General features: G+C 47.3%; 1 protein-coding gene across 6 annotated transcripts in view; it reads right to left on the reverse strand.

Annotated features, from left to right (window-relative positions):
• The window catches only part of LOC135507774 (protocadherin Fat 1-like), a 101,660-nt gene that overhangs the window by 33,081 nt on the left and 41,961 nt on the right, over positions 1 to 26,618 (reverse strand). For 5 of the 6 annotated variants that reach the window (XR_010450709.1, XM_064927410.1, XM_064927414.1 and 2 more), the window contains exons 5-10: positions 23,638 to 23,967; positions 19,498 to 19,714; positions 18,954 to 19,019; positions 17,966 to 18,105; positions 1,721 to 1,996; positions 811 to 1,021 (exon numbers count right to left, since the gene is read on the reverse strand). Coding sequence is in view for 5 of the 6 variants with exons in the window: in XM_064927410.1 (XP_064783482.1) it covers positions 811 to 1,021; positions 1,721 to 1,996; positions 17,966 to 18,105; positions 18,954 to 19,019; positions 19,498 to 19,714; positions 23,638 to 23,967 (1,240 nt within the window). In the remaining variant the exon portion in view is untranslated. The remainder of the gene's footprint in view (positions 1 to 810; positions 1,022 to 1,720; positions 1,997 to 17,965; positions 18,106 to 18,953; positions 19,020 to 19,497; positions 19,715 to 23,637; positions 23,968 to 26,618) is intronic. The other variant, XM_064927411.1, reaches the window with a different exon arrangement.

A 26,618-nucleotide genomic window follows, 5' to 3' on the forward strand; every position in this document is an offset into this window, starting at 1 on the left:
GCATACTCCCTGCTTTTGTCCAAAAGGGATACAGCCTAGGAGAACTTACACAGCAGGTTAGGATAATTAGGTTAAGGTTAGGAAAGGGGTTAGCTAAAATGCAAAAACAAATCTACTTTTGATGTCTAGATTTAGTTAAATTGACATGACCCCCTTCATTCCCTCACCCCCCAAATGGCCATAGCTCTCGAAAGGCATTTGTGAAGATTGCCTACACCAGTCCACCTCTGCTTTGAAAACCTGACTCATTCTCCGGCAAGATACATTTCAATGAGCTTGAGTCATCTCAACTATCTGAAAAATGTACATCCTAAACAAAGAACCCAGCCAATGACTACATGCCCGACCCTCTCCCAAAACACAGCTTATTTTACAGGGAAAACAATGGTGTGAAATTCAGAGGGGGCATCGGCCCAACTCCCACATGCTTGGAGATCCTCTGACAAAGCCCTCCTACTTTGCGTGAAGTATTCCATTCACGACCGAGGGTCAGTGGGCAAGGGACTTCTGGATGCCCTGCATACATTTTCCCCAGGCCCATGCGTTGGTATCTCTAACTGGGCTGCTATGCATACCTCTATCATGACTGGCCAGAGGCTAGAGAATGCCAGTATGGCTGACATGTTAAGAATGCGGCTCCGGGATGAAGTTTCCCCTAGGTACCGATCCAGGATCAGCTTCCCCTCCTCAAATCCTAAACTTAACCATTAGTGTGGAAAATGCAAAACTGACCCAAGATCCGCATCTAGGGCCAACCTCATGCTACTCCTAAGAATGTAGTCGAGGGCGCCTGTGGTGCTGTTAGCCAACCTGACGCGATGCTGTAGATGACCTCTGCATTCTGTCCCTTATCTTTGTCCAGGGCTGTGACCTGGAGGACTGCCGAGCCCAAGGCGGCCGACTCGAAGACGCGCCCGGAGTAGGGTGAGCCCGCGAACCACGGTGCGTTGTCGTTGGTGTCCGCCACATCCACGATGACGCGCACCAGGTTCCTCTTGACAGGGATGTCCTGGTCACGTACCTGGGGGGAGGGGGAGAGAGCGAGAAAGAAAGAAAAAAAGAGACAGAGAGAGATGCAGAGAAAGGAATAGGACAGTGGAGGAGACAGATAGGGATGACAGAAAAAGAGAGAATGGGTGAGTTGTAATACAATCTGAAGCCATCTTTTCTTTCCCTCAACAGTAACTTCATTAAAATGGCAACTCATCAAATCGTTTAAAAAAAAACACGTCAAAGTAACTCTTTTTCTTAATTTTGTCTTAATTCCCAGTGATCCAAACAAGTAAACAATGAATGGGGGGGGGGAGAATACCAGCAAACAAACAAACAATTAATCAATACAGGCTGACTGCCCATCTGTTGGAATTGGAGAGTGGCTGATTGAGAGAGACACACACAGTGGCTGAATAGGAGAGAGTGGTCTGAAACCTATGTTACTCTCTCAATGGAGAAAGTGGCTCAGAATCAAACCTTTCATAATATGCTAATATTATCTGTTCCGTTTCTATGGTAATAATGATGATGATATAAACGTCATATTCCGATTGGCTGGTGCTGAGTGGGTTCGTTCAGGGTGTAGAGTGCATGTGTTAATTGTCTGAGCACCACACCACTTTGACCAACGCTCTAGCACGTTTTTCCAGCACACTCAGCACTGATACCAGAATAATAACACACATTATTAAATAGGTAGATTCGAGAAAATCCATGAAATCCGTACCATAACGGTGAGAGTGTGGCGCCGCATGGTCTCGTGGTCAAGCTGCTCGGCCGTGTAGAGGGCACCGGTTCCCGGGTCCAGACGGAACTTCTTCAGACTGAAGGGGTCGGTGCTGCTCAAGAGGGTAAAGGTCAACTTGTTCTTATCGTCTTCGTCCGTGGCACCGATCCGGAGCACCTCGGTCTCTGGCGGCGTGTCCTCGGCCACAACCACCTCATAGCGTGGCTGGGAGAACTGGGGCCGGTGGTTGTTGGTATCGATGACACGGATCAGCACCTGGTGGAAGGAGGGGAGAGGGATGGTAGATGTCAGTGTAGTGAATATTTGAGTCAGGGTCAATCTGAGAGTAATGCATGATGTTGTGAATATTTGAGTCAGGGTCAATCTGAGAATAATGCATGATGTTGTTGACTTTTCACTGTCTCTCAGTAATTGTTTCTCTGTCTCCATTCTTCACTCACGCTCTCCCTTTCTCCATTCCCGAGAGTGCTCTATTCATCCTCTACTTCCCATCTCTCCCTGCCACTTTCTCCCTTCCCGACTCCCTCTTCCCCTCTCTACATCCCTTTCCATCCATCTTTCAAGTGATGAGCAGTGTTGTGAAATATTTTCCATTGGTTGGCCACTTGGCACTGCCGACAAGGAAAACAAGAAATCAATGTGGGATAGCCCTAATGCATTCAGGTGAAGACACATTGAGGGAGCATTGAGGGAGCGTTAAAGAGGCGGTGATAAAGTTACAGGTGATCGCTTGATAAACGACATCAAAGTAAACCATCAGTTGTGAAACGTGAAATGCATATAGAAATATATTGCAGATTCAAAAAGGTTCACCGGCTATTTATCACGCGGACAACGTGGGTTTCATAGTTCAAGGATGAAGATTGATTATGAAAAATATATATATCTGCTCATACACCGAGGCACACTTTAGTAGGAGCGTATAATAATACATTGACAGATATATTTATGCACACGATCTCTGATTAAAAAGTGCCATTGTGTAATTCCATAACACAGCATCACACTCCAAAACATATATTGCAACAAAACACATATATTGCAAAATATATTTTCCACATGGAGACAGACCTTTTTGTCACAATACCACAGTTGGCAATGTGGAAGTCCCCCCCCCCCCCATTTCATACAAAGCATCACATCCCTGGTCCCTAAACTAAAAATCCAGCGAGGCTTGTTTTTAAATCAACGTCAGCCACTCGTCTACTGGACTTCCGACGAGGGATTAGGGCGAGCCCATGGAATGGCTGTGGCTGGCCCGGCGGGGCTTTTCCATGGGGGAAACAAAAGGGAAACACAGATTGGACATCTGGATGCCAGCCACCAGGGGGCAATGTCCCACATGGGAATAACACATCCAGCTGGAACCCGTATACCTGAATCCCACTATATAGGGCCAAACTGAGCCAAGCCGAGCTGAGCCATACTGGGCTGGCCTGGTTGCACATCCACCATAGTTGCTAGAAGCGTGCTGTAAAAGACAACGTGAAAACAAAATATTTGAGCCGGCGCGGCACGGTTCAAATCAAATCAAAGGGCCCATGCACATATTCAGCAGACGTTATTGCGGGTGTAGCGAAATGCTTGTGTTCCTAGCTCCAACGGTGCAGTAATATCTAACAATACACACAAATGTAAAAGTAAACGAATGGAATTAAGAAATAGGAGAAATATTAGGACCAGCAATGTCGGCGTTCAGGGCTACGGTAGGAATCGTAGTCAAGAGGACAGAAATAGGCAGCTCACTCACTGCCCACACCTCTGCTCTGCTACTGTCAAAAAATGTCCGTTGGTGCATCTTGACAGAAATGAGAGGATGGATAGCACTGCCAGCAGAGCGCACGAGACAAATATAGCCTAATCTGACGGGTGCGATAACATTAAAAATCTGTCGTGTGCTGTGAGGTTGGCAGGGCTGGCTGGGTTCACAGATGCCCATGTCAAGCAGCGGGGAGTTCAGCTATTGGCTATGTTACATACTAGTTAGGCAGTGCTTTGGCTTCAGAGCTGGCAGTCTCAAATGTTAGTGGCATGCTAACAGTCAAGAGTTGTATCAGTCTGCTAGCGGATTGGATGAAAGTTAAGCTTCTGGAAGATATTCTTCTCAGTCCAAGTAGAATTGCATACAGCATACCGTGTACTGTATATTGCAACTGTACAGTTGCATCTCTAATCTATCCCTCTCACTTTCAATCTCATACAGTTTTGCAGGGAATTGGCTGTTATCTCGATGCAGGCACGTCCACAGATGGGGCTCAACCTGTGCCCGAGCACCTGCCCTTTTGCCCTCCTATGAATTACATTTCGTTTGAATTTAGATTCTCTTTTCATTTTTCATCTAAAATGTAACAAAGTGCTCATCAAACGAGCAAATTTCATAAGCTCTTGAATCTCAGAAATGTCTCCCCCCTGCCCAGCCCGAAGAAGCTCACTTGTCTGACTTGCATGTAGGGGCCACTAGCTGCGAGACTTGAATGCTAGTAGGAGGCTACTTTAGAGTTGTATCTGTCATATGTGTGTCTCTCACTGTTGGGGACATAGAATGGGGCAACTTGACTGCGCCTTAGATGTCAGCAGCAGAACAAACTCACATCAAGTTAAAAAAGTTGGTTTCAACAGCATAGCAAACTAGCTCGCACATTTACGTCATCATTCGCTCCGATCAGCTGATAAGACCCTCTTTTCCCAATGCCAATCTCCTCTGGTCGTCTGGCATTAAGCTTGCTCACAATGTGTGAAGTTGGCTGTTGATTTAGAAAATAAATAGGTCTATACATTTGGACATTTTGGCTAGAGAGACATTTGGTATGTTGTGATTTTTGAGCTCTGAGAGTTATTTCTGAGCACCAAAACGTCTGTGCACGGTCCTGTTTAGATCCTTCTTGAAACTGTATTCAGTGTGACCATAAAGGGGTCCCCAGTGGGGTGTCTGTGGTGTTATGGATAGGACCCCCTTGGCAGCCCACTAGTCTCTCTCTCTCTAGTCCAGGCACCTCGTTTCATGTCCCGCCAGACGTCACACTCTCTGAGGTCCCCAGGGCCTCTGCGATCCAGTTTGCACACACATACAAACACTCTCAACCCGCCACCGCGAGTTGAGCCCCTACACAATGCGTTTCAATCTGGACGGTGGCAGATAGCGCTGTGAGCAAAAGGAGGGCCCTTCACAAGCGGCTGGGCCTGAGAGATTTTTTTTTTTAAGAAATCGAAAAAGAAATCCCAGGCGAGTGTCCGCTCCTATCCGCTCAACCATCCACCAAGTGAGTCTCCATACTGTCAGAAAGGAAAGGAGCGGGTGACGAGACTGAGAAAAAGACGAAAGTCCACCATCATCTGTCCATCTGTCTATTTTTCGGGGGGAAAAAAAACACACGTTCGGTGAGGAAAGCATATAGCCTCTTCAAGACACTTTCAAAGGGGCATTACCCCCGAATCTGAATGATGCAGTGTGACTGGCGGTTGAAAAGACGGCAAAGGAGAGAAGTTCCTCACTCTCGATACCTTCCTGAGGGACTCGGGTCAACGCAACACGATTGGGACTGAGACAGCGAACGGAAACATATGACATATGAAGAGATTAAAGGATGAAGAGAAAGATCTTTTTTTTTAAAGGTGAGAGAGATACTGAAAGGGAGAAAACGGCTGAGAGGAGAGCCCGATTCACAATGAGTAAGAGAAAAAGAGCGGGAGAGACAGAAAGAAAAGAGAAATAGAAGGTGAAATTCAGAGAGGAGACAGTGAGGGAGAGAAAGAAAGAGAGAAAAGATAAAGACATAATACATGCAATATGAAGAAAGAGGGGAACAGACGGCTCCAAGAGAATAAAAACAGTTAGATAAAGGAGGTGAAAACCGGACAGCATCTACGTGAAAAGGAGTGTGAGGAACAAGACAAATATGGAAAGTGAAAGAGAGAGAAAGATGGAAAAAGAAAACCGATAAATGGGAGCTGAGGCAGATTGTGGACACAACAGCCTGAAGAACGACTGCAGAGCAGGAGGATGGTATGGAGGGCTAGCAAGGAGGCAGGGGAAAGGAATGGACGGCCTGCCGATGAGGTGCCCAGGATGGAATGTTTCTCTCCGCCCCTGCTTCGGATCAGCTGACCCACACACACACACACACACAGAGAGAGAGAGAGAGAGGCGCCGCTTTGGAGCAAGAGGCAGACAAACAGAGAGACAGACTGTTCGTTTGGTAGGTAGGTATAGGCAGGCAGAAAGACAGGAAAGAGAGAGAGAGTGAGAAAGATGGACAGAAAGACAGACAGACTCCCACATAACAGAACACCACACAGAAACATTTTACTTCACTATGGTGTCACTTAGCCAGTCAGAGAGCTAGGAACAGGTCAGCAAGGCAGCTGGAACAGGCATATAAGCCTAGGTCCAACCACAACCGAACAACAAACAACAGCGCGAGCGAGAGCCAGCCAGCAACTTCCGAGAGGGACAGGAAGGGAAAATGAAGCCAGAGCGAGAGAGAGAGAGTTCACACCTCCCCCACACAGACCTCCAAAGCAGACCCGTGCGCGGCGTCCAACATGGTACACGTGAGGCAGAAAAACGCCACCTCCCTGAGCGGGCGCCATGTCCTGGTAAGGCGGGCAATGATGCCCCTTCCCCGCCCCCGCCAAGTGGCAGATTTTTGGGTCCGGGATGTTGGCACGGTCCAACCTGTAGCTACATGCTTCTCGAAATAGGATTGAAATAGAACACGACCAACAGAGGTCCAGTGTTTCTTGTTTAGGCCTTATTCTCCCTTAACAGAATAAAGAAAAATAATTATCTCTGCATGGTGGGACTGAGAGGAAGGGAGGGAGAACCTCAAATTTGGAAGTGAACAGAGAGGGAGGGAGAGAAAGAGAGAAAGGGAATTGAAAGAGGGAAAGAGAGAGAGATGGAGACCGATAGAAACGGCGCGAGAGACTGATAGAAACAGAAAGAGAGAAATAAAGAGAGAGGGAGAAAACAAGAAAACAACCAAACGCATTCCTTGGAGAGAGGAAGAAGGGAGGAGAGAGAAAAAAACGAAAGAAAATAGGCCAGCAAGTCTGGCAGAGGCAAACACCACATGACTTTGAATTGAAGGAGAAGGTACGCGAAACTGTGTGTGTGTTCCGTGTCGACTAAACGAATGGCATACTCCCGGCCACAGGGTACACGGCACAACTCCGTCACAGAAAACAAAGTACCCAAAACATCCCTTTGTATCTTGAATCCGTTGGAACCGTATTTCCTATAAAATACACTCATTTTGAACAGAGCCTTATGGACAACGCCCTCGACTGTCCGAGGAAAGAACTGATCAGGGGAATCAGCATGTTCTGTTTTTTTTGTTTTTTTTATCTTCCCCTTGGTTTACACGCAACGTCACAAAAATAGGTCTTACTTGGGTGTCATCCACAAAGTCAATTACTCTGTTATCTCCATTGACTCAACTCCAAACCTCAAAAAGCTGAAACAGAATATTGAACTTTATTAAAGCAGACAAATCCAGGGGGACAATATATATATATATTGAAGCATTTTAAAATCTCTTCGAAAAAAGATTGTTACCCTTTTTGTTCACTGAATATTTTACATAATTTAAATCAACAGATCGTCAAACTGACACATTTTGTAGTCTCTCTCGCTCTTTCCCTCCCCCCCGACACACAGACACCCCTAAAACGGGCCAGACCACCCCCACCCCACTCCCCAACACGACCCAAATTCCCTGTATGTGTGCTAATCTGCGGCCTGCGACTGATTTTCTCTGATGTCTAACTAAGAGGGTTCGGCTCCACAAAGGCCTTCACACACCCCTCACGGTAACAAGAGGCGACTTGAAAAACGGGGTGCCGAGCCTTTTGACCACTGTCAGCGCCATGACTAATTGTGTTATGTAACTTCTCCCCTCTGTCACGCCACCCCACTGGTCAAAACATGAATGCGTCCCAACTGGAACCGTATTTCCTATAAAATACACTCATTTTGACCAGAGCCTTATGGACAACGCCCTCGACTGTCCGAGGAAAGAACTGATCAGGGAAATCAGCGATACCCGATATTTATGTATTCTGAACTTGGCCAAATCTGACTAATAAGTCAATGTATCGACTGGGATAGAAGAGAATGAAGGAGGGGTCAGCTGAAGTGAATTGTCCTCAGAGATCGTGTGTGTGTGTGTGTGTGTGTGTGTGTGTGTGTGTGTGTGTGTGTGTGTGTGTGTGTGTGTGTGTGTGTGTGTGTGTGTGTGTGTGTGTGTGTGTGTGTGTGTGTGTGTGTGCATATGCAATCGTGTACAGTACCAGTCAACTGTTTGGAAACGCCTACTCATTTAAGGAGTTTCCTTTATTTTTTACATTGTAAAATACTAGTGAAGACATCAAACATATGAAATAACATATAGAATAGTGTAGTAATCAAAAAAAGTGTTAAACAAATCGAAATATATTTTATATTTGAAATTCTTCAAAGTAGCCACCCTTTGCCTTGACACCTTTGCACACTCTTGGTATTCTCTTAACCAGCTTCACGAGGAAGTCACATGGTATGCATTTCAATTAACAGGTGTGCCTTGTTAAAAGTTAATTTGAGGAATTTCTTTCCTTCTTAATGCATTTGTGCCAATCAGTTGTGTTGTGACAAGGTAGGAGTGGAAAACAGAAGATGGACCTATTTGGTAAAAGACAAAGTCCCTATTATGGCAAGAACAGCTCAAATAAGCAAAGAGAAATGATAGTCCATCATTACATTAACACATGAAGGTCAGTCAATCTGGAAAATGTCAAGTGCAGTTGCAAAAACCATCAAGTGCCATGATGAAAGTGGCTCTCATGTTGACCACCACAGGAAAGGAAGACCGAAAGATACAATTGAAGTCGGAAGTTCACATACACTTAGGTTTGAGTCATTAAAACTCATTTTCAACCACTCCACAAATTTCTTGTTAACTTCTTATGGCTAGGGGGCAGTATTGAGTAGCTTGGATGAATAAGGTGCCCAGAGTAAACTGCCTGCTACTCAATCCCAGAAGCTAAGATATGCATAATATGAGTATATTTGGATAGAAAACACTCTGAAGTTTCTAAAACTGTTTGAATGATATCTGTGAGTATAACAGAACTCATATGGCAGGCAAAAACCTGTAGGTTTTCAACTCATTGCCTATCAAAGATAGGTGGCAGTGTAGCCTAGTGGTAAGAGCATTGGACTAGTAACCGAAAGGTTGCAAGTTCAAATCCCCGAGCTGACAAGGTACAAAATCTGTCGTTCTGCCCCTGAACAGGCAGTTTACCCACTGTTCCTAGGCCGTCATTGAAAATAAGAATTTGTTCTTAACCGACTTGCCTAGTAAAATAAAGGTAACATAAAAAGATACAGTGGGATATTGGTCATATTGCACTTCCTAAGGCTTCCACTAGATGTCAACAGTCTTTAGAACCTTGTTTGATTCTTCTACTGTGAAATGGGGGCGAGAGGGGAATGAGTCAGAGTCTGTTCCATTGCATTTCTACAGACCAAGGAATTCACTGGTTGGAACATTATTGAAGATTTATGTTAAAAACATCCTGAAGATTGATTCTATACATTGTTTGACATGTTTCTATTGACTGTAACGGATGCTTTTGACTTTGTCTGCGCCTAGTTATCGCGCGGCATGAATTTGGATATGTGAACTGAACGCGCTAACAAAGAGGAGGTATTTGGACATAAATGATGGACATAATCGAACAAAACAAACATTTATTGTGGAACTGGGATTCCTGGGAGTGCATTCTGATGGAGATCAAAGGTAAGTGAATATTTATAATGCTATTTCTGACTTCTGTTGACTACACAACATGGCGGATATCTGGTTGGGTTGTTTTGGTTTCTGAGTGCCGTACTCAGATTATAGCATGGTGTGCTTTTTCCGTAAAGTTGTTTTGAAATCTAACACAGAGGTTGCATTAGGGAGAAGTGTATATATAATTCCATGCATAATAGTTGTATCTTTTATCAATGATTATTATGAGTATTTCTGTAAATTGATGTGGCTCTCAGCAAAATCACTGGATGATTTGGAACTACTGAACATAATGCGCCAATGTAAACATTCTTTTATATAAATATGAACTTTATCGAACAAAACATACATGTATTGTGTAACATGAAGTCCTATGAGTGTCATTTGATGAAGATCATAAAAGGTTAGTGATTAATTTTATCTATATTTCTGCTTTTTGTGACTCCTCTCTTTGGCTGGAAAAATGGCTGTGTTTTTCTGTGACTTGGCTCTGACCTAACATAATCGTTTGGTTTGCTTTCGCTGTAAAGCCTTTTTGAAAATCAGACACTGTGGTGTGATTAACAAGAAGTGTATCTTTAAAATGGTGTAAAATACTTGTATGTTTGAGGAATTTTAATTATGGGATTTCTGTTTTGAATTTGGTGCCCTGCACTTTCACTGGCTGTTGTCATATCGATCCCGTTAGCGGGATCTCAGCCCAAACTATAGTACCGACTTGTCTTTGTGAGACACAGAGTAGGTGAATGGATGAACTCTTCATGTGTGGTTCCCACCGTTAAGCATGGAGGAGGATGTGTTACGGTGTGGGGGTGCTTTGCTGGTGACACTGTTAATGAAGAATTTAGAATTCAAGGCACACCTAACCAGCATGGCTACCACAGCATTCTGCAGGGATACGTCGTCCCATCTGGTTTGCGCTTAGTGGGAATATAATTTGTTTTTCAACAGGACAATGACCCAAAACACCTCCAGAATGTGAAAGGGCTATTTGACCAAGAGGGAGGGTGATGGAGTGCTACATCAGATGACATGGCCTCCACAATCAACCGACTTCAACCTAATTGAGATGGTTTGGGATGAGTTGGACCACAGACTGAAAGAAAAGCAGCCAACAAGTGCTCAAGATATGTGGGGACTCCTTCAAGACTGTTGGAAAATAATTCCAGCTAAAGCTGGTTGAGAGGATGCCAGGAGTGTGTAAAGCTATCATCAAGGGAAAGGGTGGCTACTTTGAAGAATCTAAAATATACACTGCTCAAAAAAAAAATAAAGGGAGCACTTAAACAACACAATGTAACTCCAAGTCAATCACACTTCTGTGAAATCAAACTGTCCACTTAGGAAGCAACACTGATTGACAATAAATTTCACATGCTGTTGTGCAAATGTAATAGACAACAGGTGAAAATTATAGGCAATTAGCAAGACACCCCCAATAAAGGAGTGGTTCTGCAGGTGGGGACCACAGACTACTTCTCAGTTCCTATGCTTCCTGGCTGATGTTTTGGTCACTTTTGAATGCTGGCGGGGCTTTCACTCTAGTGGTAGCATGAGACGAAGTCTACAACCCACACAAGTGGCTCAGGTAGTGCAGCTCATCCAGGATGGAACATCAATGCGAGCTGTGGCAAGAAGATTTGCTGTGTCGGTCAGCGTAGTGTCCAGAGCATGGAGGCGCTACCAGGAGACAGGCCAGTACATCAGGAGATGTGGAGGAGGCCGTAGGAGGGCAACAACCCAGCAGCAGGACCCCTCCCTCAGCCTTTGTGGAAGGAGGAGCAGGAGGAGCACTGCCAGAGCCCTGCAAAATGACCTCCAGCAGGCCACAAATGTGCATGTGTCTGCTCAAATGGTCAGAAACAGACTCCATGAGGGTGGTATGAGAGCCCGACGTCCACAGGTGGGGGTTGTGCTTACAGCCCAACACCGTGCAGGACGTTTTTCATTTGCCAGAGAACACCAAGATTGGCAAATTCGCCACTGGCGCCCTGTGCTCTTCACAGATGAAAGCAGGTTCACACTGAGCACATGTGACAGACGTGACAGTCTGGAGACGCCGTGGAGAACGTTCTGCTGCCTGCAACATTCTCCAGCATGACCGGTTTGGTCAGTCATGGTGTGGGGTGGCATTTCTTTGGGGGGCCGCACAGCCCTCCATGTTCTCGCCAGAGGTAGCCTGACTGCCATTAGGTACCGAGATGAGATCCTCAGACCCCTTGTGAGACCATATGCTGGTGCGGTTGGCCCTGGGTTCCTCCTAATGCAAGACAATGCAAGACCTCATGTGGCTGGAGTGTGTCAGCAGTTCCTGCAAGAGGAAGGCATTGATGCTATGGACTGGCCCTTCCCGTTCCCCAGACCTGAATCCAATTGAGCACATCTGGGACATCATGTCTCGCTCCATCCACCAACACCACGTTGCACTACAGACTGTCCAGGAGTTGGCGGATGCTTTAGTCCAGGTCTGGGAGGAGATCCCTTAGGAGACCATCCGATACCTCATCAGGAGCATGCCCAGTCGTTGTAGGGAGGTCATACAGGCACGTGGAGGCCACATACACACTACTGAGCCTCATTTTGACTTCTTTTAAGGACATTACATCAAAGTTGGATCAGCCTGTAATGTGGTTTTCCACTTTAATTTTGTGTGACTCCAAATCCAGACCTCCATGGGTTGATAAATTTGATTTCCATTGATTAATTTGTGTGATTTTGTTGTCAGCACATTCAACTATGTAAAGAAAAAAGTATTTAATAACAATATTTAATTCATTCAGATGTTATTTTAGTGTTCACTTTGTTTTTGTTGAGCAGTGTATTTTGTTTAATACTTTTTTTATTACTACATGATTCCATATGTGTTATTTCATAGTGTTGATGTCTTCACTATTATTCTACAATGTAGCAGTAGTAGTAAAAATAAAGAAAAACCCTGGAATAAGTAAGTGTGTCCAAACGTTTGACTGGTACTGTATGTATTTGTGTGTGCGTGCATACATATGCAAGCATGTATGTATGTGTGTGTGTGTGCATTTTGCCTGTGTGTCTCTGTCTCTCTCCACATGACAATAGGGCGCTCTGTGATGGATCTGAAGCCTCCATTTAGCGACGCTTCCTTCAGCGGGCTGTGGAAAACACTTCGCCGCCCCAACCCAGCAGGCTGAGAGGGGCTCGGAGGCGCACAGGGCCACATGATAACAGGCTCTATTTACAGGCAGAGACAACAAGTAGAGTGTTTTCCCCCAAAAAACAGATCTCTGAATGCTTTTGATAAGAGGCACAGAACCATTGGAATTGGAATTTCATTGGAATTCATTGGAATTTCCAGAGTCGATAGGCCCGAGACTGTGACTATGGATAGGAACCTGGGTTGAAATTAGAGGTCGAACCTATTATGATTTTTCAACGCCGATACCGATTATTGGAGGACAAAAAAAGCCGATACCAATTTATCATAATTATAATAAACACAGAAATACGAGCCTTTGATCATTAATATGGTCAAATCTGGACTCTCTCATTTCAAAAACAAAACGCTTATTCTTTCAGTGAAATAAGGAACAGTTCTATATTTTATCAAACGGGTAGCAAACCCAAGTCTAAATATTGCTGTTACATTGCACAACCTTCAATGTTATGTCATAGGAGCGAGGGAGGAAGAAAGAGCAGCCCAAACTGTAGCATATACCCTGACTCTGCGTGCAATGAATGCAAGAGAAGTGACAATTTCCCTAGTTAATATTATCCCTGTTCTCTCCTCTCTGCACAGACCATACAAACGCTCCACACCGCGTGGCCGCGGCCACCCTAATCTGGTGGTCCCAGCGCGCACGACCCACGTGGAGTTCCAGGTCTCCGGTAGCCTCTGGAACTGCCGATCTGCGGCCAACAAGGCAGAGTTCATCTCAGCCTATGCCTCCCTCCAGTCCCTCGACTTCTTGGCACTGACGGAAACATGGATCACCACAGATAACACTGCTACTCCTACTGCTCTCTCTTCGTCCGCCCACGTGTTCTCGCACACCCCGAGAGCTTCTGGTCAGCAGGGTGGTGGCACCGGGATCCTCATCTCTCCCAAGTGGTCATTCTCTCTTTCTCCCCTTACCCATCTGTATATCGCCTCCTTTGAATTCCATGCTGTCACAGTTACCAGCCCTTTCAAGCTTAACATCCTTATCATTTATCGCCCTCCAGGTTCCCTCGGAGAGTTCATCAATGAGCTTGATGCCTTGATAAGCTCCTTTCCCGAGGACGGCTCACCTCTCACAGTCCTGGGCGACTTTAACCTCCCCACGTCTACCTTTGACTCATTCCTCTCTGCCTCCTTCTTTCCACTCCTCTCCTCTTTTGACCTCACCCTCTCACCTTCCCCCTACTCACAAGGCAGGCAATACGCTCGACCTCATCTTTACTAGATGCTGTTCTTCCACTAACCTCATTGCAACTCCCCTCCAAGTCTCCGACCACTACCTTGTATCCTTTTCCCTCTCGCTCTCATCCAACACTTCCCACACTGCCCCTACTCGGATGGTATCGCGCCGTCCCAACCTTCGCTCTCTCTCCCCCGCTACTCTCTCCTCTTCCATCCTATCATCTCTTCCCTCTGCTCATACCTTCTCCAACCTATCTCCTGATTCTGCCTCCTCAACCCTCCTCTCTTCCCTTTCTGCATCCTTGACTCTCTATGTCCCCTATCCTCCAGGCCGGCTCGGTCCTCCCCTCCCGCTCCGTGGCTCGACGACTCATTGCGAGCTCACAGAACAGAGCTCCGGGCAGCCGAGCGGAAATGGAGGAAAACTCGCCTCCCTGCGGACCTGGCATCCTTTCACTCCCTCCTCTCTACATTTTCCTCCTCTGTCTCTGCTGCTAAAGCCACTTTCTACCACTCTAAATTCCAAGCATCTGCCTCTAACCCTAGGAAGCTCTTTGCCACCTTCTCCTCCCTCCTGAATCCTCCTCCCCCTCCCCCCCTCCCTCTCTGCAGATGACTTCGTCAACCATTTTGAAAAGAAGGTCGACGACATCCGATCCTCGTTTGCTAGTCAAACGACACCGCTGGTTCTGCTCACACTGCCCTACCCTGTGCTCTGACCTCTTTCTCCCTCTCTCTCCAGATGAAATCTCGCTTCTTGTGACGGCCGGCCGCCCAACAACCTGCCCGCTTGACCCTATCCCCTCCTCTCTTCTCCAGACCATTTCCGGAGACCTTCTCCCTTACCTCACCTCGCTCATCAACTCATCCCTGACCGCTGGCTACGTCCCTTCCGTCTTCAAGAGAGCGAGAGTTGCACCCCTTCTCAAAAAACCTACACTCGATCCCTCCGATGTCAACAACTACAGACCAGTATCCCTTCTTTCTTTTCTCTCCAAAACTCTTGAACGTGCCGTCCTTGGCCAGCTCTCCCGCTATCTCTCTCAGAATGACCTTCTTGATCCAAATCAGTCAGGTTTCAAGACTAGTCATTCAACTGAGACTGCTCTTCTCTGTATCACGGAGGCGCTCCGCACTGCTAAAGCTAACTCTCTCTCCTCTCATCCTTCTAGACCTATCGGCTGCCTTCGATACTGTGAACCATCAGATCCTCCTCTCCACCCTCTCCGAGTTGGGCATCTCCGGCGCGGCCCACGCTTGGATTGCGTCCTACCTGACAGGTCGCTCCTACCAGGTGGCGTGGCGCGAATCTGTCTCCTCACCACGCGCTCTCACCACTGGTGTCCCCCAGGGCTCTGTTCTAGGCCCTCTCCTATTCTCGCTATACACCAAGTCACTTGGCTCTGTCATAACCTCACATGGTCTCTCCTATCATTGCTATGCAGACGACACACAATTAATCTTCTCCTTTCCCCCTTCTGATGACCAGGTGGCGAATCGCATCTCTGCATGTCTGGCAGACATATCAGTGTGGATGACGGATCACCACCTCAAGCTGAACCTCGGCAAGATGGAGCTGCTCTTCCTCCCGGGGAAGGACTGCCCGTTCCATGATCTCGCCATCACGGTTGACAACTCCATTGTGTCCTCCTCCCAGAGCGCTAAGAACCTTGGCGTGATCCTGGACAACACCCTGTCGTTCTCAACCAACATCATGGCGGTGGCCCGTTCCTGTAGGTTCATGCTCTACAACATCCGCAGAGTACGACCCTGCCTCACACAGGAAGCGGCGCAGGTCCTAATCCAGGCACTTGTCATCTCCCGTCTGGATTACTGCAACTCGCTGTTGGCTGGGCTCCCTGCCTGTGCCATTAAACCCCTACAACTCATCCAGAACGCCGCAGCCCGTCTGGTGTTCAACCTTCCCAAGTTCTCTCACGTCACCCCGCTCCTCCGCTCTCTCCACTGGCTTCCAGTTGAAGCTCGCATCCGCTACAAGACCACGGTGCTTGCCTACGGAGCTGTGAGGGGAACGGCACCGCAGTACCTCCAGGCTCTGATCAGGCCCTACACCCAAACAAGGGCACTGCGTTCATCCACCTCTGGCCTGCTCGTCTCCCTACCACTGAGGAAGTACAGTTCCCGCTCAGCCCAGTCAAAACTGTTCGCTGCTCTGGCCCCCAATGGTGGAACAAACTCCCTCACGACGCCAGGACAGCAGAGTCAATCACCACCTTCCGGAGACACCTGAAACCCCACCTCTTCAAGGAATACCTAGGATAGGATAAGTAATCCTTCTCACCCCCCCCCTTAAATGATTTAGATGCACTATTGTAAGTGGCTGTTCCACTGGATGTCAGAAGGTGAATTCACCAATTTGTAAGTCGCTCTGGATAAGAGCGTCTGCTAAATGACTTAAATGTAAATGTAAATATTGCCTGCTAACATGAATTTCTTTTAACTAAATATGCAGGTTTAAAACAATATGCTTCTGTGTACTGATTTTAAGAAAGGCATTGATGTTTATGATTAGGTACATTCGTGCAAAGATTGTGCTTTTTTCACAAATGCGCTTTTGTTGAATCATCACACGTTTGGCGAAGTAGGCTGTGATTCGATGATAAATTAACAGGCACCGCATTGATTATATGCAACGCAGGACAAGCTAGTTTGCCTAGTAATATCGTCAACCATGTGTAGGTAACTAGTGATTATGTGAAGATTGGTTGTTTTTTATAAGTTTAATGCTAGCTAGCAACTTACCTTGGCCTGCAATCAGCCATAATCGGCGTCCAAAAATGCTGATTACCGATAATTATGAAAACTTGAAAATCGGCCCTAATTAATTGGCCATGCCGAATAAAATCGGTCAATCTCTCGTTGAAATAGTGTGTGTTTTATTTCAAATACTTTGATTGAGCTTGCCTGGCACAATGGAATGATAGGATAGTTCTAAAAGAGCAAACCTGTCACTAGACATGCACAATGAAACAAATGCTATTTGAACGCCGGTCTGGACTGTGGATTGGAAACGGAAAAGCCAATAAGTTAACAATTTCACATAATGGCATATCATTATGCATCTGCCATGAGTTGGAGGTGACTAGTTGTGGATTTTCATAAAACCCTTACAGCTCTGCACGCCTCTAAACCTCAAGAGATTGTTCATCTCGGGATTAAAGAATGTGGAGTGGACCTGCACTTTTCGGGAGTCCTCAATGCACTTTCATATATATATATATATATATATATATATATATATATATATATATATATATATATATATATATATATATATATATATATATATATAAAAAAATAAATAAATAAATAAATAAATAAGAGAAAGAGAGAGAGAAAGAGAGAGAGAAACAAAAAGGAGAAGAAAAGACATGCAGGTTCAGTGAGGGGGAAGGAGGGGCATCGCTGCAGACACGGCTGTGGAATGCACACTTTTTAAAAAGCACCTGGCTAGACAGGCACCGTTCTTCCGCCCTCCTCTCCTTCTTCCTCCCTCGCTCCTAGACCCATCAGAAATGAGACAATGGAAGAATCCCGGAGCTGGTCTGCCAAGAAAGCGGTTCTGAACGCTCCTTGCCTGTATCCCAAATGGCACCTTGTTCCCTATAAAGTGCAAGATAGAGTGAACAGGGTTCCATTTGGGATGTAGACCTCTTCTGCTGCCGGTAGATGTGGACAGAGAGAAGAAGGAATGTCCGCCAAGCACATGACGTTAGGGGTTGAGTTTGGAAAAGCAAGCGCCTGGAGTATGCCCGGTGTGGTGTTGACCCACGCACGAGTCTAATCAAAAACAGGCAATGGATGGGCGCACGGAATTTCTGACCTCACTCTAGATCCACCTCCTTGCTTAACCCCTCGTCTGTCTGTCTGTCAGACAAAGGGAGTCACAGGTTCATTTAAATTTGGCAAGAGTGCCGAAAATCACAACTAAAAGCATTGAAAATGGATGGACACAGAATGAGGACTCTCGTGCAAACCATGGTTCATGGTTCATCCTACCTCATAGGATCCGTGACAAACTCTACCGCCGTCAACAAACATTAACGTTCCAATTACCTGGGTGCTGACAAATCGCGTCCCGTCCGTTGCCGCCACTGTCAGGTTGTAATTGGATTTCTGCTCTGCGTCGAGGGGCCTCGCCACAATCAGGGTCCCGCTGGCCTTGCCCACGTCAAAGCGGCTGTCGTAGTTCCCACCTGGTGGAAACGACGGAAGGAAGGGTTAGGCGGGCACACAAATTAAAATGGACAGGAAATGAGTGGGGCCATCATCACCTGTTTAAATTATAACGCAGTACTGGAGCTAGGTAAGCTAACAGTGACATACGGTTCTGTTTGGCCGTGGCATTAGGCAAGAGGAACTTATACATAAATTGTATGTAATCCATGTATAATAATAAATGTATATTATCCATACTGTTGCCTACATCAATATGATAAGCAACATTATCCCTGTTGTTGATACATACAGAAGCACATATGTACTGCACTGTGTATCCCCGATGTAAAAAAAAAACATTTCCCTGTACTTATGTTAACTTTCCAGGCTCATTATGGAACCATATGTGAAAGTGGTATGATGTGTATACATCAATCACGTACAGTTAGTTGCATGTGTCAATAGATTCAACGAGACACCGTGAATGAAATACACATACGGTACATAGACAAAATGGAGCCATACGTTCATGTTCACGTGTGGTATATGTGTTGACGTAAATCTGTTATCACACGATCACAAGAACAACAGAAACAAATGCACAAGCTCAGCCACGTGACAGCACGGCTGGGTTCAAACGCCATTTGAACTCTTTCAAACACTTTGAGCCTGCATGAAGTGTAGCATGGGCGGGGTTTGCACTCCTATTGGTCTATGAAGCCAGGCAGGCTCAGTCAAGCACACCTAGAGCAGTTGAAATGATTTCAAATCGTTTTTGAACCCAGATCTGCATGACAGACATCACAGTCAACAATCTCTAACGGTACTAGAGAGATCACTTAATACAGCCAAGGGCGGCAGAGAGATCCCATTACAGCAGATCTACCTTCCGCTGTACAGTTGAGGTCGCAAGCCATCTGAACGACGTAAAACACTTCCCCCGTGTCTCCTTCTGGACAAACCAAATCCAGTACAAGAGAGACATTCCCAAAGCAGAAGAGAAGCAGAGAAGAAGAAAACATAAGAGAAAAAAGAGAGAGGCAAGGCGTCAGTCAAACGTTGGTTAGGAGAAGGGAGGAGGGAGAAGTATTTTCAGGAAATTTATGCAGTAGAGATGTTAACATTCACCATGCAAAGTCACTATTAGAGACTATTAGAGATTCAATTATTACAGGGAGCAAGGAGAAAATGGGTTGTACGTTGGTTTTGTTTTTGGGTTTGTTGGGTTCACACTCATATTCGCTTGCTTGGGTTAGTGCTAAGAAGAATGCTACAAGAATCTATGCCGGGGATGTCTTCCCTTGTCTATACAACTAGATTCATCTGCTTCTAGAGCGCATTCAACTGACCCACATACACACGCATGCGCGTATGCACAGACCCACACGCAACCTGAAACGGAACCCTGCAGCCACTCGTCAAGGTTTCACCTGTGATCTCGAACCAGACTGGCGTGTCCGACGTCTCCGTGGTGATGACCCCCACCATGTGCGCCACGGGGTCGCTCTCCATCACTGAGAAGAAGAAGGGGGGCTCCTCAAAGGCCAGGGGGGGGGCGCTGGCCGCCACCTCCGGCTTGGGGATCCACTCGATGTGTAGCCGGCAGGTGGACGACTTCTGGGGGCGCCCGTTGTCCACCGCTTTGATCTGAAAGAGAGAGGGAATGAATTGATTTGAATTGATTTGGGTAACTAAATTATACAGCAAAACATTCCCAGCGGATAGCACTTAAAAAGCATGAATTAAAATACTTGAATTAAAACACAGGGAGAGAGACGGGGGAGAGGAAAGAGAGAGAGAGCAAGAGAGAGAGAGAGAGAAAAATAGAGTGAGAGATGAGACAAATAGGCCAAGGGGTCAAAGAACGGCCAGCCAGCCCACATGGAAAAAAACAACCACCGAGCAGAACACCTGTTACCATGGCGTCCCCCGTTAAACAGATGTCCGGGGAGATTACTGTGTTAAGTGTCTAATTCCGTCAAGTGAGATAAATCTATCACAGGCAACACTGGCCCAAAAGTACTATGACATAAAAGTAATGTGACTATCCTAAACCTCAAAATGCTATCAACAAATGCAATATGGCATGTACATTGGAAATGTAAAAGTAAATCAACGTGAATAAATCAAAGCCCCCAGTCCGATATGTACAAAAATATAAACGCAACCTGTCAAGTGTTGGTCCCATGTTTCATGAGCTGAAAGAAAAGATCCCAGAAATGTTCCATACTCACAAAAAACTTTTTCTCTCAAATGTTGTGCACAAATTTGTTTACATCCCTGTTAGTGAGCATTTCTCCTTTGCCAAGATAATCCATCCACCTGACAGGTGTGGCATATGAAGAAACTGATTAAACAGCATGATCATTACACAGGTACACCTTGTGCTGGGGACAATAAAAGGCCACTTGAATGTCCAGTTTTGCCACAGATCTCTACATTTGAGGGAACGTGCAATTGGCATGCTGACTGCAGGAATGTCCACCAGAGCTACTACCAGATCATGTAATGTTAATTTCTCTACCATAAGCTGCCTCCAAAGTTGTTTTAGAGAGTTTAGCAGTACGTCCAAATCGGCCTCACAAGCACAGACCAGCCCAGGACCTCCAGATCTGGCTTCTTCACCTGCTGGATCATCTGAGAACAGCCACACGGACAGCTGATGAAACTGTCTGTAATGAAGCCGTTTTGTGGGGAAAAACTCATTCTGATTGGCTGGGCCTGGCTCCCAAGTGGGTGGGCTTATGCCCTCCCAGACCCCCCGCCCCCATGGCTGCGCCCCTGCCCAGTCATGTGAAATCCATAGATTAGGTCGTAGTGAATGCATTTCAATTGACTGATTTCCTTATATGAACTTTAACTCAGTTTTTTTTATCTAATTGCTGCATGTTGCATTTATATTTTTGTTAGTATTGTAACGGGTTTCTTCTACCTCCTTCTCTGACGAAGAGGTGGAATAAGGATCGGACCAAAATGCAGCGTGGTTCGTTCGATACATCTTTAATGATGAAAAAACACGAACAATACAAAACAACAAACGTCGAAAACCATGGTGGCGGCTCCGGCTCGGGACGTGGAACCCACTCTATGAATGTCTTAGTCCCCACTCCTTGCGTCCTAGGATTGTCCACCCTAGCCACCGACCATGGCATAGTAGTCCTCACCCAGAACCCCACTGGACTGAGGGGCAGCTCGGGACAGAGGGGCAGCTCGGGACAGAGGGGCAGCTCGGGACAGAGGAAGCCCAGCACTGAGAGGAAGCCCAGCACTGAGAGGAAGCCCAGCACTGAGAGAAAGCCCAGCACTGAGAGGAAACCCAGCACTGAGAGGAAGCCCAGCCAGTGAGTTGAATCCGGCAGATCCTGGCTGGCTGGCAGTTCCTGGCTGACTGGCGGATCTGGAAGAGTCTGGTTGACTAGCAGATCTGGAAGAGTCTGGCTGACTGGCAGATCTGGAAGAGTCTGGCTGACTGGCAGATCTGGAAGAGTCTGGCTGACTAGAAGAGTCTGGCTGACTGGCAGATCTGGAAGAGTCTGGCTGACTGGCGGATCCTGGCAGACACAAGGCTCTGGCTGCTCCACGCTGACTGGCGGCTCTGGCTGCTCCACGCTGACTGGCGGCTCTGGCTGCTTCATGCTGACTGGCGGCTCTGGCTGCTCCATGCTGACTGGCGGCTCTGGCTGCTCCATGCTGACTGGCGGCTCTGGCTGCTCCATGCAGATTGACAGCTCTGGCGGCTTCTTGCAGACTAACAGCTCTGGCAGCTCCTTGCAGACTGACAGCTCCTTGCAGACTGACAGCTCCTTGCAGACTGGCAGCTCCTTGCAGACTGGCAGCTCCTTGCAGACTGGCAGCTCCTTGCAGACTGGCAGCTCTGGCTGCTCCAAGCAGACATACAGCTCTGGCTGCTCCATGCAGACTGGCAGCTCCATGCAGACTGGCAGCTCTGGCTGCTCCATGCAGACTGGCAGCTCTGGCTGCGCTAAATGGGCAGGAGACTCCGGCAACGCTGTAGAGGCGGAAGGCTCTGGCAGCGCTAAACAGGCGGGAGGCTCCAGCAGCACAGGAGAGGAGGAAGGCTCCGGCAGCGCTGGAGAGGCGAGGCGCACTGTAGGCCTGATGCGTGGTGCTGGCACTGGTGGTACTGGGCCGAGGACACGCACAGGAAGCCAGGCGTATGGTGCCTGCTCAGCGGGTCTGGTTGCCGGTACTCAGTTTTGGTCCAGGGTATCCTGCGCCGGCTCTGAGTGCTGTGTCTCCGGGGCGCTGGGAGGGTGCAGTGCGTCCTCTGCCTGCACTCCGCTCGTGCCGGGCAAATGTGGGAGTGGAGCCAAAGGGAGAGGTGCGCGTAGTAAGCACGAGATCTCCCGTGCTTACCCACAGCCCGGTTCAACCTGTGCCTGCACTCTGGAGGGTCCGGGCTAGAGTGGTTGTCCAGCCTGGGAAAGTGGTGCCAAGGTTGCGCACCAGAGCTCCCCCACAGCCCGGTCCTTCAGGTGCCTCCTCCTAACACCAAGCCTCCTGAAGGTCTCCCCAGCCTGGTGGTTCCTGTGGCAGCCCCACGCACCAGGCTGTCTCTCTGTCTCCTCCCTACAGGTGGTCCCGCCTGCCCGGCGCTGCTGCCGGAGCCTCCCGCCTGCCCGGCGCTGCTGCCGGAGCCTCCCGCCGCTGCTGCCGGAGCCTCCCGCCTGCCCGCCGCTGCTGCCGGAGCCTCCCGCCTGCCCGCCGCTGCTGCCGGAGCCGCTCAGCCCAGAGGCGCCAGAGCCCCTCAGCCCAGAGGCGCCAGAGCCCCTCAGCCCAGAGGCGCCAGAGCCCCTCAGCCCAGAGGCGCCAGAGCCCCTCAGCCCAGAGGCGCCAGAGCCCCTCAGCCCAGAGGCGCCAGAGCCCCTGCCCCTCTGTCCCGAGCCCCCGCCCCTCTGTCCCGAGCTGCCCCACTGTCCATTGAGAAGAGTTGCCATGGTTAGGAAGCCACGGAGGCGGACTATAAGGTGGACTAAGACAATGGTGAAGTGGGGTCCGCGTCCCGCGCCAGAGCCGCCACCGCGGACAGACGCCCACCTAGACCCTCCCCTATAGGTCAAGGTTTTGCGGCCGGAGTCCGCACCTTTGGGGGGGGTACTGTCACGTTCTGACCTTTATTTCCTCTGTTTTGTATTTATTTAGTATGGTCAGGGCGTGAGTTGGGTGGGCAGTCTGTTTGTTTTTCTATGTTTTGGGGTATTTCTATGTTTCGGCCTAGTATGGTTCTCAATCAGAGGCAGGTGTCATTAGTTGTCTCTGATTGAGAATCATACTTAGGTAGCTTGGGTTTCACTGTGTGTTTGTGGGTGATTGTTGCTGTCTCTGTGTTTTGCACCAGATAGGGCTGTTTTTGGTTTTCCACGTTTATTGTTTTGTAGTGTTCATGTTTATCTGTTTTTATTAAACATGAATCAATATAACCACGCTGCGTTTTGGTCCTCCTCTACTTCACCACAGGAAACCCCTTACAAGTATAAGATGGGGAGGAATTTCCTAGCGAAAAATCCAGAGTACAAAAACAATTAATCAAAATGCGCTAGGCTACTCACGGTGAGGATGTCATACTCCCCGGCGGATGAGAACTTCTTGGATGACACCAGACCCGTCTTTGGCTCGATGAAGAACTTCCCATGCTCATCTCCCTCCTCGATGGAATAAGAGATCTCCGAGTTGGCTCCCACATCGCGGTCCGAGGCGATCACCCGGTACACGGGATCCCGCTTCAGAGCCCGGTCCTTTTCCGTTTTTTCCCGTTCTGGAAGCTTGATCTTGTAGATCTTCTCCAGGAACTGTGGCCGATTGTCGTTCTCGTCCAGGACTTTGACGATGACACGGACCGTGGTGGATTTGGCGGGAACCCCGTGGTCGGTGACGGTGATCTATTTGGGAAAAGTTTGGAAAAACGTGGAATTAAAATGGGAGTAAGGACATTATGATGCCTGTGACTATTCTGAACAACAACATAAAAGAGCAGGAAATATGGAATTAGAATGGGAATTCCGTGAGAGAATTTGAGGAAAACATGGAATTACAATTGGAATCCTATGTTTGAGACTGTGAGAAGGAATAGAGGGAAACGTTGAATGAAACGCTTCAAAGGATCTATATGTGAATTAACTGTCATCACATTTCACATTTTGAACGGACATTGTGTTCCATATTTCCATGCGACCTTGGAAAGAGTGTTGTCACGTAAACATTTCCAATTAAAGACACGTTTAAAACCAGTTTAGCGAAACAATGCATATACTGCCGAGGAGAGGGGGGGGGGGCAGGCAATAATGGAGCACATATGTGTAAGCAGTAAACTCTGCATCTCATAAATATGTAATAACCGGAGCTCCGACGTGTGAGGACGTTCCTTATTCGAAGCCCTTGAACTAACCAAAGTGAGCGGAGGTAAAAAAGCAAACTCACTTTCTTCTCTCCCCTTTCCCTCGCTTTCTCCCCCTTTCACTCTCTCCCCCTACCTCTTCCTCCCTCTCTCCATGTCATTGCTGTGCTCACAAATGTTTCTCAGTTAGTCAATTGGCTGCCAAAATTGAAGCAATTCCTTCCCGAGATTAGCGAGCTGTCAAGTCATTTTACTCAAAGACCCACGCTGTGCTTCCGGGAACCAATATGCGAAGGGAACAGGCTTGTTATTCACTCGCTCGCTTATTGAAGTTGAATTGTTCCCTTTCCTTCTTTCTTTCTTTCCCTTTCACTCATTCATTTTTTATGGTGAATGGATTCAATGAATGTGAGAGGCAAGTCATAGTTTGGCATTTTTTTCTGAGACGAGCGCAACAAGACGGTCCAAAGACCGCACTCGCTTTGCTGCTTTGCTTTCCTGCCACAGACGAATGAGACTCGTCGTTATTTTGGGGATGTAGCAGGTCCCGTTTCTTTGGTGAGCAATGTGCCCCTGAGCAAGGCAGTTAACCCACTGTTCCCCGGGGCGCCCAAGACGTGGATGTCAATGAAGGCAGCCCCCCAGCACCTCTCTTATTCAGAGGTATCCCCTTCCCCAATGTCTTCTTAGTGCTCCAAAAACAATATATTCCATTAAATGGGTTTACCTTTATTTGACTAGGCAAGTCAGTTAAGAGCAAATTCTTATTTTCAAGATCAGTTTGTGCGGTCTTGCCAATTCCCATGGTCATTGACACATAGCACAAACTGATCTGGGACCAGGGTTTAAAAAAATAAAAACACCAATGGCACGATGTGTTAACCCATTTGGAGAGGTTTGATTAAAAATAGTTCAAAAATAATGATGAAACCCTACAGCCCATAGTTTGCTTGAGAGACTTAAGTTGGTTTTAACATTAGTTTTAACACTTGGTAGTTTGAACACTCAGCTGCTTTAACACTTTGTTAATTAGGCCTGGCTTAATGGCTGAATGGTGTCTTTGAAATGAAATGCACGGCCAGCTTAATGTACGCAGCCAGCAATAAGCTTAGATGACCCAAACAAACACAACACTTAAATCTCATGAGTAACTGGGAAACTGAACTGGGGATCGTCTATCTCACAGCCGGGAGAGATGTGAGCAATTCTGAGCTTAAAGCGTCAGAAATAAAAAATAAAGAGCTGAACAATAGTCATTTAAAACCATCTGCTCAGCGCTTTAGCAAAAACACTTTGGGGTTGTGGTCACACGCCATTTGGCACTAGCAGCGACAATTAGCGGCATAATGTGTTTTTGTTTTCCTGCGCCTAGTCGGTCCAAGGCCGCCCGAGTTATTTGCCCGAACAAAATTAATTAAATGGGACGACAAGGACCATTCGAGTTTGGGGCGGCGTGCGCCTCTCGGGAGCAGTGTTGCTGGTGCGTTGGCCCGTATTCTCATATTCTGTAATGAACATTGCCATTACGGGCAGATGAGTTCATTTGGCCCCGTTTTCAGATTATATTCATGCATCCCAAATGGCACCCTACATCGACATGGTGCACTACTTTTGACCAGAGCCCTAGGTGTCCTGTTCAAAAGCAGTGCACTATATAGGGAGTAGAGTGTCATTGGTACACACACTTTGTCCACAGTTCCGTCTGTGAAATCAAAGCAGTGGATTGAAAAAAGCTGAAGATGAGAACCCGGGCTAATGTGAACAGCTGAACTCGGCTGTGTGTGTGTGTGTGTGCATCCCAAATTATATCCGATTCACGATATAGTGCACTTCTTTCGACCAGGGCCCACAGGCCTCTGGTCAAAAGTAGTGCATTAAATAGGGAATAGGGTGCCATTTGGGATGCAATTAAATGGTAATTATTGCAGAGCGACCGAAGAGACAAGATAGGAGCATCAATTACAAAAACTAACTGAACTCTGTAATACTGTACGGGGAACAAGTGGGTTAACTGCCTTTCTCAGGGGCAGAACGGCAGATTTTTACAGAGTCAGACAGAGTGAGTGAGTGAGTGTGTACATGAGTGCGCTTCCGAGCTGTGCTAGACAGTTGCTCATCAGCACATCCTACTCTTTCAAAACAAAGCCTTTACCAGAGGCCAGTCTCTCACCATGTCCGACAGACAGTCACAACAAC

The sequence above is a fragment of the Oncorhynchus masou genome, chromosome 21 (assembly GCF_036934945.1).
Source record: "Oncorhynchus masou masou isolate Uvic2021 chromosome 21, UVic_Omas_1.1, whole genome shotgun sequence".
Taxonomy (NCBI): Eukaryota; Metazoa; Chordata; class Actinopteri; order Salmoniformes; family Salmonidae; genus Oncorhynchus; species Oncorhynchus masou.